This window comes from Dendrobates tinctorius, unplaced genomic scaffold (genome assembly GCF_039654945.1).
Source record: "Dendrobates tinctorius isolate UK_male_01 unplaced genomic scaffold, ASM3965494v1 ptg000120l, whole genome shotgun sequence".
NCBI classification, from domain to species: domain Eukaryota; kingdom Metazoa; phylum Chordata; class Amphibia; order Anura; family Dendrobatidae; genus Dendrobates; species Dendrobates tinctorius.
In genome coordinates this window covers 25,371,876-25,385,222 of record NW_027361788.1, presented here as the reverse complement: position 1 = coordinate 25,385,222, position 13,347 = coordinate 25,371,876, and the positions used below count along the sequence as shown (strand labels likewise).

The following is a 13,347-nucleotide window of genomic DNA, read 5'->3' as shown; positions in this document are numbered from 1 at the left end:
ATGAGACTCGAAGCGACTTTCTAAGCAAATTCATCTGTTCCTATAATACGGTACAAATAAAGTGTACTGGACTGAGACCGCCATGAGCTGAAAGCGAATACTGTACATCTGATCATTCAGGGCCTGAGTGCAGAACTCAGGGGTGGATATGGCACCGTACAATGCAGCCAAGGCTAGATTTTTAATTATGAGCATTTTTAAACAAATCCAGATGATCAGCCGCCTCGACAGACAATATTCTGCTATTTGATTCTTAGTATGACGGTGGGAAATCTGGTTTGTGAAGTTAATATAGGTGTACTTCTGCATATGATAAATACACTTATAAAAATTTTTTGACATGTTACAGAGGTACATCAGATTACTAAAAAGTGCTTTCTTTGAGACGGGCTAAATAGTCATTCTATTCTGTCTCAAAGGAGAGCAACTGAGCTCATCTGCCCCTTTGTTTTAGTGATTAATGGGGATCTTGGCACCTGACCCCCCTGATCCAAAGCTATGGAATGTCAAAAGTTTACACTGTAGGGGCTCATACGCACCCCTGTAATATGGCTCTATTCTGTACACAGATGTAATAGGGCAAATATAGAGGTGCATGGGAGCTCTTTGATTTCATATGCAGGCATGCAGAATGTATTTCTCTTAGATATTGTAGGAATTCATCCCCCAAGAAAATCAAGCCACATTTTATAGGATTCCATATGAACAGAGCTATTCTCTTGAAAACGCTCTGGCTGTAGGAGAGAATTGCTCCGTACATAAGGCATCTAATGTACTGCAGACCAGTATTACCGTACAGGACATGTGCATGTAGCCTTAGGCCAAGGGAATATCTGTGCATACACAGAAAAAAAAAACAAAACAGGAAATTACAGAGAGACATCAGTTCCTCATGCAATTAAAAGCAAGTCTAGGACTGCACAGGCCATGAATACTGTGAGAAAATAAATTCTCCACATGGGATACAGCTGTCGATGGTATGAAACGTGAACACAAATAGTGGCAGGGTATTTTTTTTTGTATTAATTCTTTATTTAAGAAATTTTTAACAAACAGGAAAAACATAACAGAAAGAATACATAGCATCTTTTCCATGTCATGTAGAACAAGTTACTATTTGCATGGCTAAATGTATTCAGAAAATAAACAAAGTTCTGGAACACCCCCAGGGCAGTGGGTTTACTCGGTACCGGGCCGGTGTCTTAAAGGGATGTGTCACGATGGCAGTGACCCGGTCCGTGGCCCTGGGTGTCCATGCAGAATAAGAGGAATAAAGTTTATGTGTAGATAAGTTCATGACGCCACCTGTGGTATCTGGTCAGAAGGGGACCAGCGCTGCAGTGTGTTATGCAGGAGGTGTAATAGCTCTCCACAGGTAGACCTGTAGGCCCAGAGCAGTGGTACTAGATGTTGAGGTAAATGGTGTAGCGTTCAGGCACAGAGATGTAGCAGTGCTGAGAAGGTGACGCAGGAAGAAGGCAGAGACACAGCTGAATACAGTTCCAAAGCTTTACTCATGTGTCTGGCATACACAGGTGCCCGCTTCAGTGCAATGTCCTCCAAGTAAGGGGTGTCCTCCAGGTAAGGGGCTCAGCCAACTCCCAGGCAGATGGAATACACCCTTCCAGCACTCTCTTCCGTATGTGCCTTTACTGGACGTCTACATTCTGCGCTAATCTGAAGTACTTGCAGTTATAAATTACACTCAAGTTCCTCTTTCTTGCGGTTACTCAGAACTCCACTCGCATGACAGGTAGCTGTAGCCTACTTCAGGGACTCCTTACAATTATGTCCTGGCTCACACACGTTGCTACTGTGTCGTCGAGTCTTAGTTGGGAATAATGCGATTACAACTTGTATTCCTCCGGTTTCTGCTGTAGGATCATTAGCATCCACACAACCTCGGATACCGGCACCCGGCCTTTCTGGCATAAGCTTAGGGAAGGGCTCTGCTCTAGCCCCAGTCCCCAGCTCTCCTCCACACGTCCCATCCTTTTCTATCTTTCCTTCTGAAGAACTGATCCTTCTGTTCCTCTCTTTCCCCAGCAGCTCCAGCTCACATGAGACTGCTGCATAAACGTCCTCTCTCTCCTTCCCCCTCTGGGAAACTGATCCTGACTTCCTATCAGTTCTCCCCTCTCTAGTGCAACCTAAGCTTCACCCACCTCCCAGCACCCTTCATGAACCAAGCAGGGGTCACAGAGGGTGCCCTGCTGTTCTAAGGTTTCTGTGCTGGGTGCAGGTACTGGAGTCTGGTCAGGTGTTCCCATCTTACCTGGAGAGTGGGATACCACACCTCAGGAGGAGGCGCAGTACCTCTGTGGCGACTGAACCCTCAGGGGCGCCACAGTTCACCAACTAAAGGAGAAGGTATTTTTATATATCTAAAAATCATCAACATTTTTTTAGAAAGTTAATAATAAAAGGTTGACTAAAAGTATCTTTTTTTCTGATGACATATTCCCCTTAAATGGTATCTGCCATTTCAACAAACTCTGTATAATTCAATAGTGCATGCGAATATAAGAACCCCAGTCTTGGAAACCCATAGCTCATTAAAAAAAAAAAAAAAACAGCTCGTCTCCAAATAGGTGAAAGCTAGATGGACTGCCAGCAGAATGAATGGTCAGGTTACAGGGCATATCAAAGTCTATAGACTTCAGAGCAGGAGTGAGGAGCAATCAGCACACTGAAAGACCAGGAAGACAGCGGAAGATAGAGCTGCAGCTTTCAGCAAATGTATTTCACTTTGGTGCTGGATTCACAGCCTCACAGCTCAGTACTGCTGTACAAAGAGTTCGATGCTGCTGCTGCTTCTGTGTACTACATAACAAGAAAAGCAGGAATCTCTTGGTGTGCTGACTTAGCAGTTGGTCTGCACCCACTAGCTCAGAAACAAATGAGATAGAGCCTGCAGAGAGGTGTTATAATGGCCACTCACACACCTTCTAAGCATCACCATACTCACCACGTGTTTTGCTCTGCTCCACCCATTGTCTGACAAACGCGCTGAGTTGCCTTGTGTTTCTCTTGCAGTTCTGCTGCTTGTGAGTACTAGTCAAACTCTGCACAAATTTGTATAAATTCTATCCTGCAGAGATCTGCTTCTCTGGCCTTTCACTTGCCAGCAGGTCCTTGTCAAGGTAGGTGGACACTCTTCTTTGCTCCTTTTGATTTTGAGCTACACTTCCAGCAGACAAGAATGTTTGTCTCGATCTTTTGACATGACTGATTATGTGGAGGAGGCTCAGCACATCATAGACCCGTCCAGGATTGCTCATGCAGCCCCTGTCACCCTGAAAGACATTCCTCCTGGGAAAATCTTTATTCCTACTGCTAAGAGAAGGAGAATAGTGTCCTGGGGACACAAATTCAAGATAGCTGGCCATCTGCGTGTATGCAAGTCTACTGCCCTAATTGCTCACTGCTTTTGGTGGCCCTCACTGGCCAAGAATGTTCAGATATGTGACCGCTTGTCTGCAGTGCACCAAGAACAAGTCTCTCAGGAACAAGCCTGCTGGTCTCCTTCAACCTCTGCCGGTTACTTCCGTCCCCTGGCGCCATATTGCAATGGATTTCATCATGGACACACCTGTCTCCAAGGGTGGCAACACCATCCAGGTCATGGTGGACTTGTTCTCTGAGATGACTCACTTTATTCCCTTGGTTAGTTTGCCTTTTCTGCTCTAAAGCTTGTGACACACTTTTGACAGCATATTGGCGAGTAAAGATCTTGGGAGCTTGCAGAGAACATCTGTGTCCCTACCATCCTTAAAAGATGTCTCCGTTTGTCTGGCCACAAAAGGGGGGGGGGAGGAGGCTATTGTTATGTGGCCTTGTGTCTTTGCCTCCACAAAAGGGTTATATATGTACTGTTTTGCATGTGTTTTGTGAGCAATGGGAGTTATGCTTTCTCTGCTAGAGACCACAACACACACACACAATTCACCTCTCTCCCTTACTTGTCTGAAGCTTAGAGCTTCGCAGAGATACCCTAACTGGGAGGGGGAGGAGCAGAGTTGTTGTTTTCTGTGAAGAAGGAGAGAATGGAGAAGACTCCTGGAAGCCATGACATGTGCTTCCTCCAGGAGCAAAGCTAAGAAGAATCAGGGAGTCGGCCCCTAGGCCATCCATGCTTTCAGAGCAGGGTGGTAAGCTGAGAGACTGTGTTAGTTTATACAACCAACAGCAGAGTGTTTTCCCCAGGAAGGCTGCAGCAAATCAGGATCAGTGAAGGAATGTGCAAGAAGGAACTCAAGCTTCACACAGGATCCAAGCTGCAAGTTGCCAGAGGAGGAATTTACAGTGAGTAGCGCTATACTGGAATTTCTAGACTCCGGGAAGCCTTGGTCCCAGAAGGGATTAGAATAGCACGAAGCTTACACTGAGTCACAGCAGAGTGAAGGATAACTCCCATTTTGCAAAGCAGACTGTAACCTAGTGAGAGTTGTAATATATCCTCTGAACTGCACCTGAACAACAGTAAATGATAAAGTGACTTTCCTTGTCTCCTGCCTTATTACTCCATGCCTTCTACATCCATCACAATCTCTGGGGGTCAGCCCTGGTTGGAGAGGGTTAAACATCTGCACTGCCATCACCATCTACTCCCCCCAGGGATCATCTGCAGTGCCAGCTATACTACAGTCGAATACTCCAACTGGCGTCACGAATCACTACATAAACTTTATCCCTAATCAATACTCCCATTTTACATGACCGCCTGGGGACATGGACCGGGTCACTGCCACTGTGACACATCCCTTTGAGACGACCGGCCCGGTACCGAGTATCCCACCGCCTCTGGGGTGCGTCAGTTACGCTGGTCACTCACACACTTAAGTGCCGCCCAACTCATCGCATGTTTTGCTGTGCTCCTCCCAGTACCTGACCATAGCTCAAAGGCGTCTGCACCGTCCATTCCTCACCTGAACTTAGGTTTTAGTAGCTCAGTGTCTAGCTTCCTCTATTGGCGTAATCCTGTTTTGTCTCACCTATTTCTGAGCCTGCTAGCCTTCTTGATTATCCTGACCTCTTTGCTCCTGACCTTAGCTACGAATTCTGAACCTGTGCTGCCTGCCCACGACCTTGGACTGTCTAACTATAGTTTTGCCTCACCTACCTGTACCCCGTACCTGAGTTTCTAACCCTCCAGTCAGCTGCTGTTGCCCCGGGGACTGCTCTGGAGTGGTACCTGGTGTCTAGCAGTGGCCCAGCCTATCCTTAACATCATAGTCTTTAGTGAATACTTGGTAGACACTTAGTCATCCCCTTCAGGTTAAGCCTGGCCTGTGGCACAGAAGTTCCACACCCACCAGTATTACAATAGGAAAACTGGTGAAAAATTAAGGATACAAGTCATATAAAGGCTAGAAATAGTGTTGTACATATAACAGCTTATTCTGGACAGTTGCCAAACAACAGGTATTTTTTAAATATATCACAGCAATATAATGAGATTTTGTTCCTTACTTGGGACACCGGATACAAGTCGCAGAGGCCTCAGTACACGAAATGCTCTCAGAGCTTTGACATCAAAACCTCCTGGCTTTCCACTCATGTGATGCGCATCTCCTTGCTTGTGGGAAAATTGTTCTAGAATTACACTGAAAAGCCTGTAAATCAAAGTTATGGAAAAACATTAGACATGAGACGCAACAGTACCACACAATCTGCTCACTGTATCTCGGGTTGTCAGATTTAAGCTGGGACTGCATGACAATTATAGCAGCAACAAAGGTCACGTGGCTAATGATCTCAGCATCGCGAAGAGACATAATGAAAGAAACACAGCAACAAAAAGTCACAAAAAGATTATCAGGTTTGGATTACTTGCAACTTGCTTGTTGTGGCTGCGATAACTTGCACGTTAAAACTCCCACATCACTGTGCTATGATCTTCGGCAACACAAAAAGGGTAAATGTGTCATTGCCAAGGTTGCCATTTAGCCCCAGTCTTAAAAATTTGGGCGAGAATTGGGAAGATGAGCAATATCAGGATTGGCTGTTAATATAAGAGCTTACCCAATAACTACAATGACAAAATCTAAGAGATTCCATCCATTTCTGATATAGGCACTGGGGTGCAGGACCAGTCCATAGGCGATGATCTTCAGGAAGCTTTCCACAGTGAAGATGATGAGGAAAATATACTCCACTTGTTCCTGGTATAAATGAGCACCATCATTACATGCGACAGAGACATCAATGCATCTATATATGCTACATGCACCTATGTAACAATTGTGTGCCTGCACTAAACTTCAGAATATAAACGGGACAGGAACAAACCTTACTAAATCTAATATAAGTAAGAAATAAATCTATGACCATAGATATAATGATTAGCCGTAAGTGTAGGTCCCATTTGCACACATCCAACTGTCGAAGCATGAACACCATAAGTCCTCTGAAGGTCAGCTGAGTATCCGGCACCAGCTCGTGAGCTGCTGCCTCCATGGATTGACTTCCCACAGATGATCATTTGGTTTGAGAAACAGAGAATGTAGACATAATTACCTAGTTCTGTAAGCCATTCCTACCTTGAAGAAGGCAAGGCCGTTAGCCAATACCACTGCCAAAAAGAGGACCCAACGTTTCCCGGCAGAACATTACCAAGAACATCACAATGCCTCTGTTGGTTTGTCTTCCTCCCATAATATATTCTAGTGCCGTCTCTTCCCAATGTAAGTGACTTACAAGTACTCAGCAATCCGCAGGATGTAAAATGAAATATGGCCATACCAGGCCACAATATTCCCTGCTAAATGGTCTAGTTCTGATAATCACGTGTCTATTGTACAAGACATGGGTGGTGGACAGGGCTTAGCATGTGCACTCTGACCGGTCTGAAACTGCATTTACAGCAAGCTGTGATGCTCTGTGTTACACTAGATTTTCCGTGTGGATTTTCTCTTCTTGGACCTCACACTGCACACCAGGAACATCCCGCAAGACCTGCCATGGTACTATTCCTGTCATCTACAATTACAATTTGTCTCTTACCAACGTCTCACAGATCCTTTAGCTTACTCAATTTTCCTACTTCCAATATATCAAATTCAAGAACTGACAATTCATTTGCTGTCTAACTAGCCCATGTTAGGTGCCAAAAAATATGTTCGAGTCCCCGCACCTGCATGTCTCGTGGCTGTTTGACAGCCGCAACACATGCATGGAATGCCTGTTTCAGGCTGTCGAACAGCTGCAAAACATGCAGCCGCGGGGACTCAAACACATTTTTCGAGCACGCCAAAGTTATTCGGTTAATACACGAGCACGTCCAGATAACACTTTATCCAAGCACGTTCACTCATCACTAATGGTCAGTAATCCGTGAAGTGTAACGCAGCCCCAGCCTCATCACTGTCTTTCACGCAAAAGGAATCCCCTTCCCCTCCTCCAGGGAAAAGCCCAGGACTCTGGATTAAGACTCCTTACTATTTGAACGGTGTAAAATTAGCCATAACCACTAGGAGCTTAACAAATAAATCAGAAGGGCAAGGAGGAATATCTAACAGTCTTCAGATAGTCCTCTCCAGAGTCCGTAACTCTACTTTTTCTGAAGTTTGCTGGTGTGACTAGGACATCTCTCAATGGCAGCGAAGAAGGGACTGTCTAATATATCAAGGTGAAGTTAATCGGTCACATTCCACATGGATTTCAGTGCAGATCTGAAAACAATCTGTGTATGTTTCCACAACCCAACTCACGTGCAATTTCTGCAAAGAGAAAGTGCAATTTTTTTTTTAAGGACCCCAAGTTGGAGAAATATTAGAGAACCATAAGGCATGTGCCCTTCACTTGTCATACTACATAGTAAAATATGATTTGGATTGGAAATATGTAAATCCGGCACATGTGAATGTACCATAAACACTACTGCTATAGGGCAATGTTCACACTTGTCGGATTTTCCAATTACAAATCCCAATATGTAGTTTGCATGAAGTTTGTGCAAAAATCTGAGACCAATACGTGGATGATCCTCCTATTTCTGCCAAGGATGTGCAGGCGGACTTCGCACAAAGATGAGTCCTATTAGCAAGAATAATACAGTAGGTACATTTATTATTCCTGCAAGTGATTCTCATCTGTCAGTCAGAGCAGAGAGCAGTTATAAATAGGGTCTCTTACTCTGGAGGATCTGTTCTGTCCTACATTACCTAGATAGGCTATTAAAGTGAATCTGCAGGTTTTTGTTACCCCATCTGAGAGAAGAATGATGTAGGAGCAGAGACTCTTGATTCCAGCAATGTTTCACTTACTGGGCTACTTGCTGTAGTTTTGATAAAATCACAGTTTTATCTACTGCAGTTCTCTGAATTCGGAGCTCTGTATAGCCCCAACCTCACCACTGGTTAGCAGCTTTCTGTGTACACTGTGCATAGGCAGAAAGCTGCCAATCCGAAGTGGGGGCAGAGTTATGCAAAGCTCATAAATAGGGAAGAATACATAGCAGCAGGTTTACTAGTACTCTAGTGATAATCGCTGACAAAACAGTGATTTTACCAAAACTACAGCAAGTAGTCCAGTAAGTGACATATTACTGGAATCAGGGTCTCTACTCCTACATCAAGCATCTCTAAGTTTAGGAAGCAAAATCCTGGTGAAAGATTCCCTTTAATGTGTATGGGCACGGTGTAATGTTCAATTTTTCATGTGGCGGCGTTATAGGAAACTTGAACAATTACTGGCAGGTTTCCCCATGGACCGCTGGGGGTTCCAGTAGGGAATACCTTGTAATCTTCTTCTTGGGAATTCTTCAAGGAGGAGATCCCATACGAAAAAAAAAATCATTCTATGGCTACAATCTTCATTTGCACTAGTCTTCCTAAATACACGATTGCCTGTGGCGATGGATAAGAATGTGTCTGACCTTTCTTAAAAACAGAACATGGATAAGCTGGGATTGCGGCATATCGCACCTGCTGACAGCTGTCCCTCGGCTGTCAGTACCAGAGTCGAGGGGTCCACAATTGCATCTCCCCTGCCTTTCTATAAGGACACGGTTGGGTACATTAAAAATTTTCTTACCAGATTATGGTTTGATATATTGGAGTCATCTTCAGGGAAAGGGATGTAGACACCTAATGCCACACAGTTTGCAAAAATGGTCATGAGAATGAGGATATCAAAAGGTCTGGGATAACAATTTTAAGGAAAATGTGAAAACTGAGACAAGAATATGACTTGGTAAAATGATTACAAAGATCAGCTTTAAAAAAAACCCAAAAAAACAAACATTTTTTTCCAGCCTATCAATAAGCTACAAACTGTTTTACAGCCTGTGCTCCATTTACAGACTATAGGCTGTAATAAACAGCTGCCTACAGTCTGCAGATTCACTCTTTAAAGGGTTGTCAACCAATTTCCTAGGATAAGTCACCAGTACAAGGTTGGGGGGGTCTCAACGATAATATGTTATCCTCTCTAGGGGCGGCCGGATTTGAATATATTACTATATAACAATTTGTAATTAGGCCAGCACTAAATGAATGGGTGAAACAGAAACAGGGGAATCTGAAATATAAGAGAACAGTTTCATGGTGAACTGCAAAAAACACCTTGCCTGCAGCGGAAATTATCTACTACCAGCAAACTCATCCGTTCATTACAATGTGCGCAGGCGTAGCGTATAAAAGCAAAAATGGAGCTCAATCTTAATGAATAGGGAACTATGAGTGCATTTGATTTGGAATTGGAGTGTTAATCTGTGACCGAAATTCCGCAACAAGTACGCAACATGTGAATTGACCCTTACAGCCAGATCAAGCAATCAATTTTTTTAGTTGTGAGACTATAATTTAGTGACAGAGTCACCCACGCTACCTATAAGGTCATAACCTCTGCTCTCCCAGCTTATTCTGCTCCATGCTCTTCAAAACGGGAAAATGTATTACTTGCTACTTTACAACAAGATCAAAGTGTTTAGGAACTCTGGGACATTTCCCCATAGTGTTTATGTAGAGATACCCAGAGATCCACTTTTACCCTTCTCCAATTATGGTATACATGAATTGACATTAGCCAAAAATTGACTAATAGAAATGAGCAAATAAGAAGCAGAAGCAGCCAGGTCGGTATTCAAGTAGCTACTGGATGGGAGCCTTACAAATCGCCTCCTATCTGCATCTGCGGCTACTCTTCAGACTTAGACGTCGTGTGTGTGTTACACCAAAAGAATGGCGTCGCACCAGACCGGCTAATGAAAAGAGCAGTCGCCGATGCAATAAGGTAGGAGACGGTCTGCAGGGCTCCGCTCCAGTAGCCGGATCAGTATTCCCTGGCCGCCGGATGGGAACCATACGAACCGCCTCCTACCTGATGGGATCTGCGGCTCCTCGTTTGGTTATCTGGCACAATTTCATCATTATGGCACGATGTTGCCCCGGGGTCTTGTAAATCGTATCGTTCTTCTATAGTGAATGGTAAAAAGTCCAGAAACTCCTCGTTCTAAATGTGATTATGTCATAGCAAAACATCTAGACAGATTGAAAATTACAGCTGGGGGCATCTGGTCCTCCACGGTGGTCTGTTGAACACATGTCTAGCAGATGTTGGGATTCTGAAGTGAAATAGGGTCTCCGATTTCTCTACATAGTGAGGATGGAAGTCTGATAACTTCAGAAAGAGACAGCATCAAGCCAACAAGCGGCCAAGTATCATACTAGAGGTGAATATGGTTCCCTGAGACGCCCTGCTCTACATGTTATGTCCTCTTACCACAAGATCACATTTCAATTTCAATATATCATAATAAAATTAAAAAATATCTCTTCCCTGAATAAAAAAAACCCTCTTCCTTTGGGGGATCTGGGCACTGTGTAATGCTTTGTTTCTCCTCTGGAGGCGCTGCAGGGAAGCGGAACACTTACTGACAGGTTACCCCACAGATTACAGCAGATCACTGGGGTCCCAGCAAGGGTGCTCTTTGCAATCAGCTTATTGTAAAGGGACCCTTCTAACAGGTACAGATGAGTACTCCTTTAAGGTAAATGTTAAAAGCTATTTGTACTAGTCTTTATAAATAATTCATTGTCTGCGGAAAAAGATAAGAGTGTGTCTGATCTTTTTTAGAGAAACAAAAAATGGATAGGCTGGGACTACAACATGTTACATCTGTCTGTGAGAAAGCTTGGTGACACCCAATATGGCCGCCAGCCCTTAAAGGGGTTGTTACCCAGATTCTTAAAGAATAAAACAGCAAATCTGCTTTGCACGAGATAATAACAGAGAAAAAAGAAACTGCTTCATAATAAGGCATATACAGTACTATATACAATTCTGGCATCTGTGATGATTCAATGAAGGCCATATTGTTTGTCACCGGTTTTCCCTACAAAAAAAGATAGAACTAAGACACTGAGTTCTAATTACGAATGAGTTTTTTATAGCAGTGGTCCAGGATTAGTTTTTCTTTTATTTGTTCTATAGCCTAATTTTCTATATGTTAGTAATATACCTTGTTACTTATATCCTCTGCCAGTCTCTCCTTCCAGTGACATGCCTATTCTTGTGCCATGACTTTGTCCCATCACATGCGATTTCACCATGTTGCAGTCTTTCACCAATGTACAGGTTATCATAAGTGAGGTCACGTACACGGGCAGGCTAAACCACAACTTATGGTGCATGCATGGTGAGAAAGAGACCATCAGTTTTTACGAAAAATCAAGTTCATGATGTACGGGACGTAATGGGGCATTTTTCTTGAATATGAGACCGAGCAAGGGCAGCAGATAATTTATAAAATATATTACAAAAATACACAACATAACGATGTGGCAATTTAAAAGAAAAGCTGCCCTGGATTACCCCTTTAAGTGGGCTGTTCACTACTTTGATATTGATGACCTATCTATAGCAGTGCTCCCCAACTCTATTCCTCAATAGCCACCAACAGATCATATTTTCAGGATTTCCTTTGTATCAGACAGGTGATAGAATTATCACATGGGACACTGATCTATAGGATAGGTCATCAATATCAGGGCGGTGGGGTACCTCCATTGATCAGCTGTTATCACCTCTGCAAACAGTGTACATTGCTGGAACACCACAGCTTCACACACTGTATAGTGGCTGCCCTAGGGTACTGCAGCTCACTTGAAGCAGTGGACAATCTCTTTAAAGGGGGAATTGTATTACTGACCTACTTTTCACTAACTTTAACCATTTTACATAGAATTTCAAAAACTGGATCAATCAATCCAGATATAAAACTGTCTAAAGGATACTTCCATTCAACAATACTGATGGAGGCCCTACGGATGGGGTTGCTGAGGTACAAACAAAAAAGAGCCCTTGGACTTCGGTGAACCCCACTGCCTCCTTGGTTCTTGTGCTTGCTGTACTGCTGCCGCTTCTTCTGGGCTTGGGAGCTGCTTGTTGAGTTGAGTGTATCAGTTCCATTCATCACTACTCCGTCCATAGAGTAGCGCCAACAAGTCAACACTGTCTCTGCGGCTTCTATAAAAGGTTCCGCCTCCTCACTGGAGTATGGAGGGGCAGGGCCTACAAAATAAAATATATGTTAATAAAGTATGTTGAATTCCACCCTCATCTCTATGTAACATTATCATACCCCTACCATTCTACCTGCTACAGATCTCTAGGTTACAGTATCAGCCATCGTCGGATTCACTGGCGTAGCGTGAATAAGGTCACAGAGAACCCTAAATGCAGAGTCCCTTGAAAAAATAAAAAATGTAACGAACACAAAATTAAAAAAATCAAACAAACACTAACATTAAAGAATTAGTTTGTTCTGGGAAAGGGTAGAGGCGGCATTACGTGTAAAGATCATGGCTTATAACTTTTCATACAAAAAAATAAAGTCTAAAAAGATTTAGTAAATTATTAGACGAACTTAAACAAGTATATACTAAATTCCTACTAACACCCTCCCCTGCAAACAAGGAAGCCTGGGGGCAAAAACAAGCTGAGTTTACTATGCGAATAGGGGCAAACAATTCTATCTAAAAACTAAACCTATTTCTATAGATATGGAATGAAAGCAAGACGGATGATGGCTAACTTGGCCAGGGATATGAGAGCTCCTCAAGGGATTTTTCAATTAAAAGATGCGAACAGTGAAATCAAAACTAATCCTCAGACGATCAACTCTATTTCGGACTCATTCTATAGTGAACTATATAAAATACCGAAACAAACTACAACATCCCCTATGACACTGTTAGGCAAAATAAATGTACCCACTTTTTCGGAGGAACAGAAGAACATCTTAAATGTTTTTCCCTAGCGGCGATAACTAACACGATCAAAACTCTAAAATCATGCAGAGCTCCTGGCCCCGATGGGTACACAAGCAAATTTTTCAAACTA

The 13,347-nt window shown here is 43.3% G+C and overlaps 1 protein-coding gene across 1 annotated transcript in view; it reads right to left on the bottom strand.

Moving 5' to 3' along the window:
* Positions 1-12,433, bottom strand: part of CACNA1F (calcium voltage-gated channel subunit alpha1 F) — a 152,883-nt gene extending 140,450 nt beyond the window's left edge. Inside the window, exons 1-4 of the mRNA XM_073541426.1 lie at positions 12,240-12,433; positions 9,037-9,142; positions 6,025-6,164; positions 5,473-5,615 (exon numbers count right to left, since the gene is read on the bottom strand). Coding sequence (XP_073397527.1) covers positions 5,473-5,615; positions 6,025-6,164; positions 9,037-9,142; positions 12,240-12,433 — 583 coding nt within the window. The remainder of the gene's footprint in view (positions 1-5,472; positions 5,616-6,024; positions 6,165-9,036; positions 9,143-12,239) is intronic.
* Between the last annotated feature and the right edge of the window lie 914 nt (positions 12,434-13,347).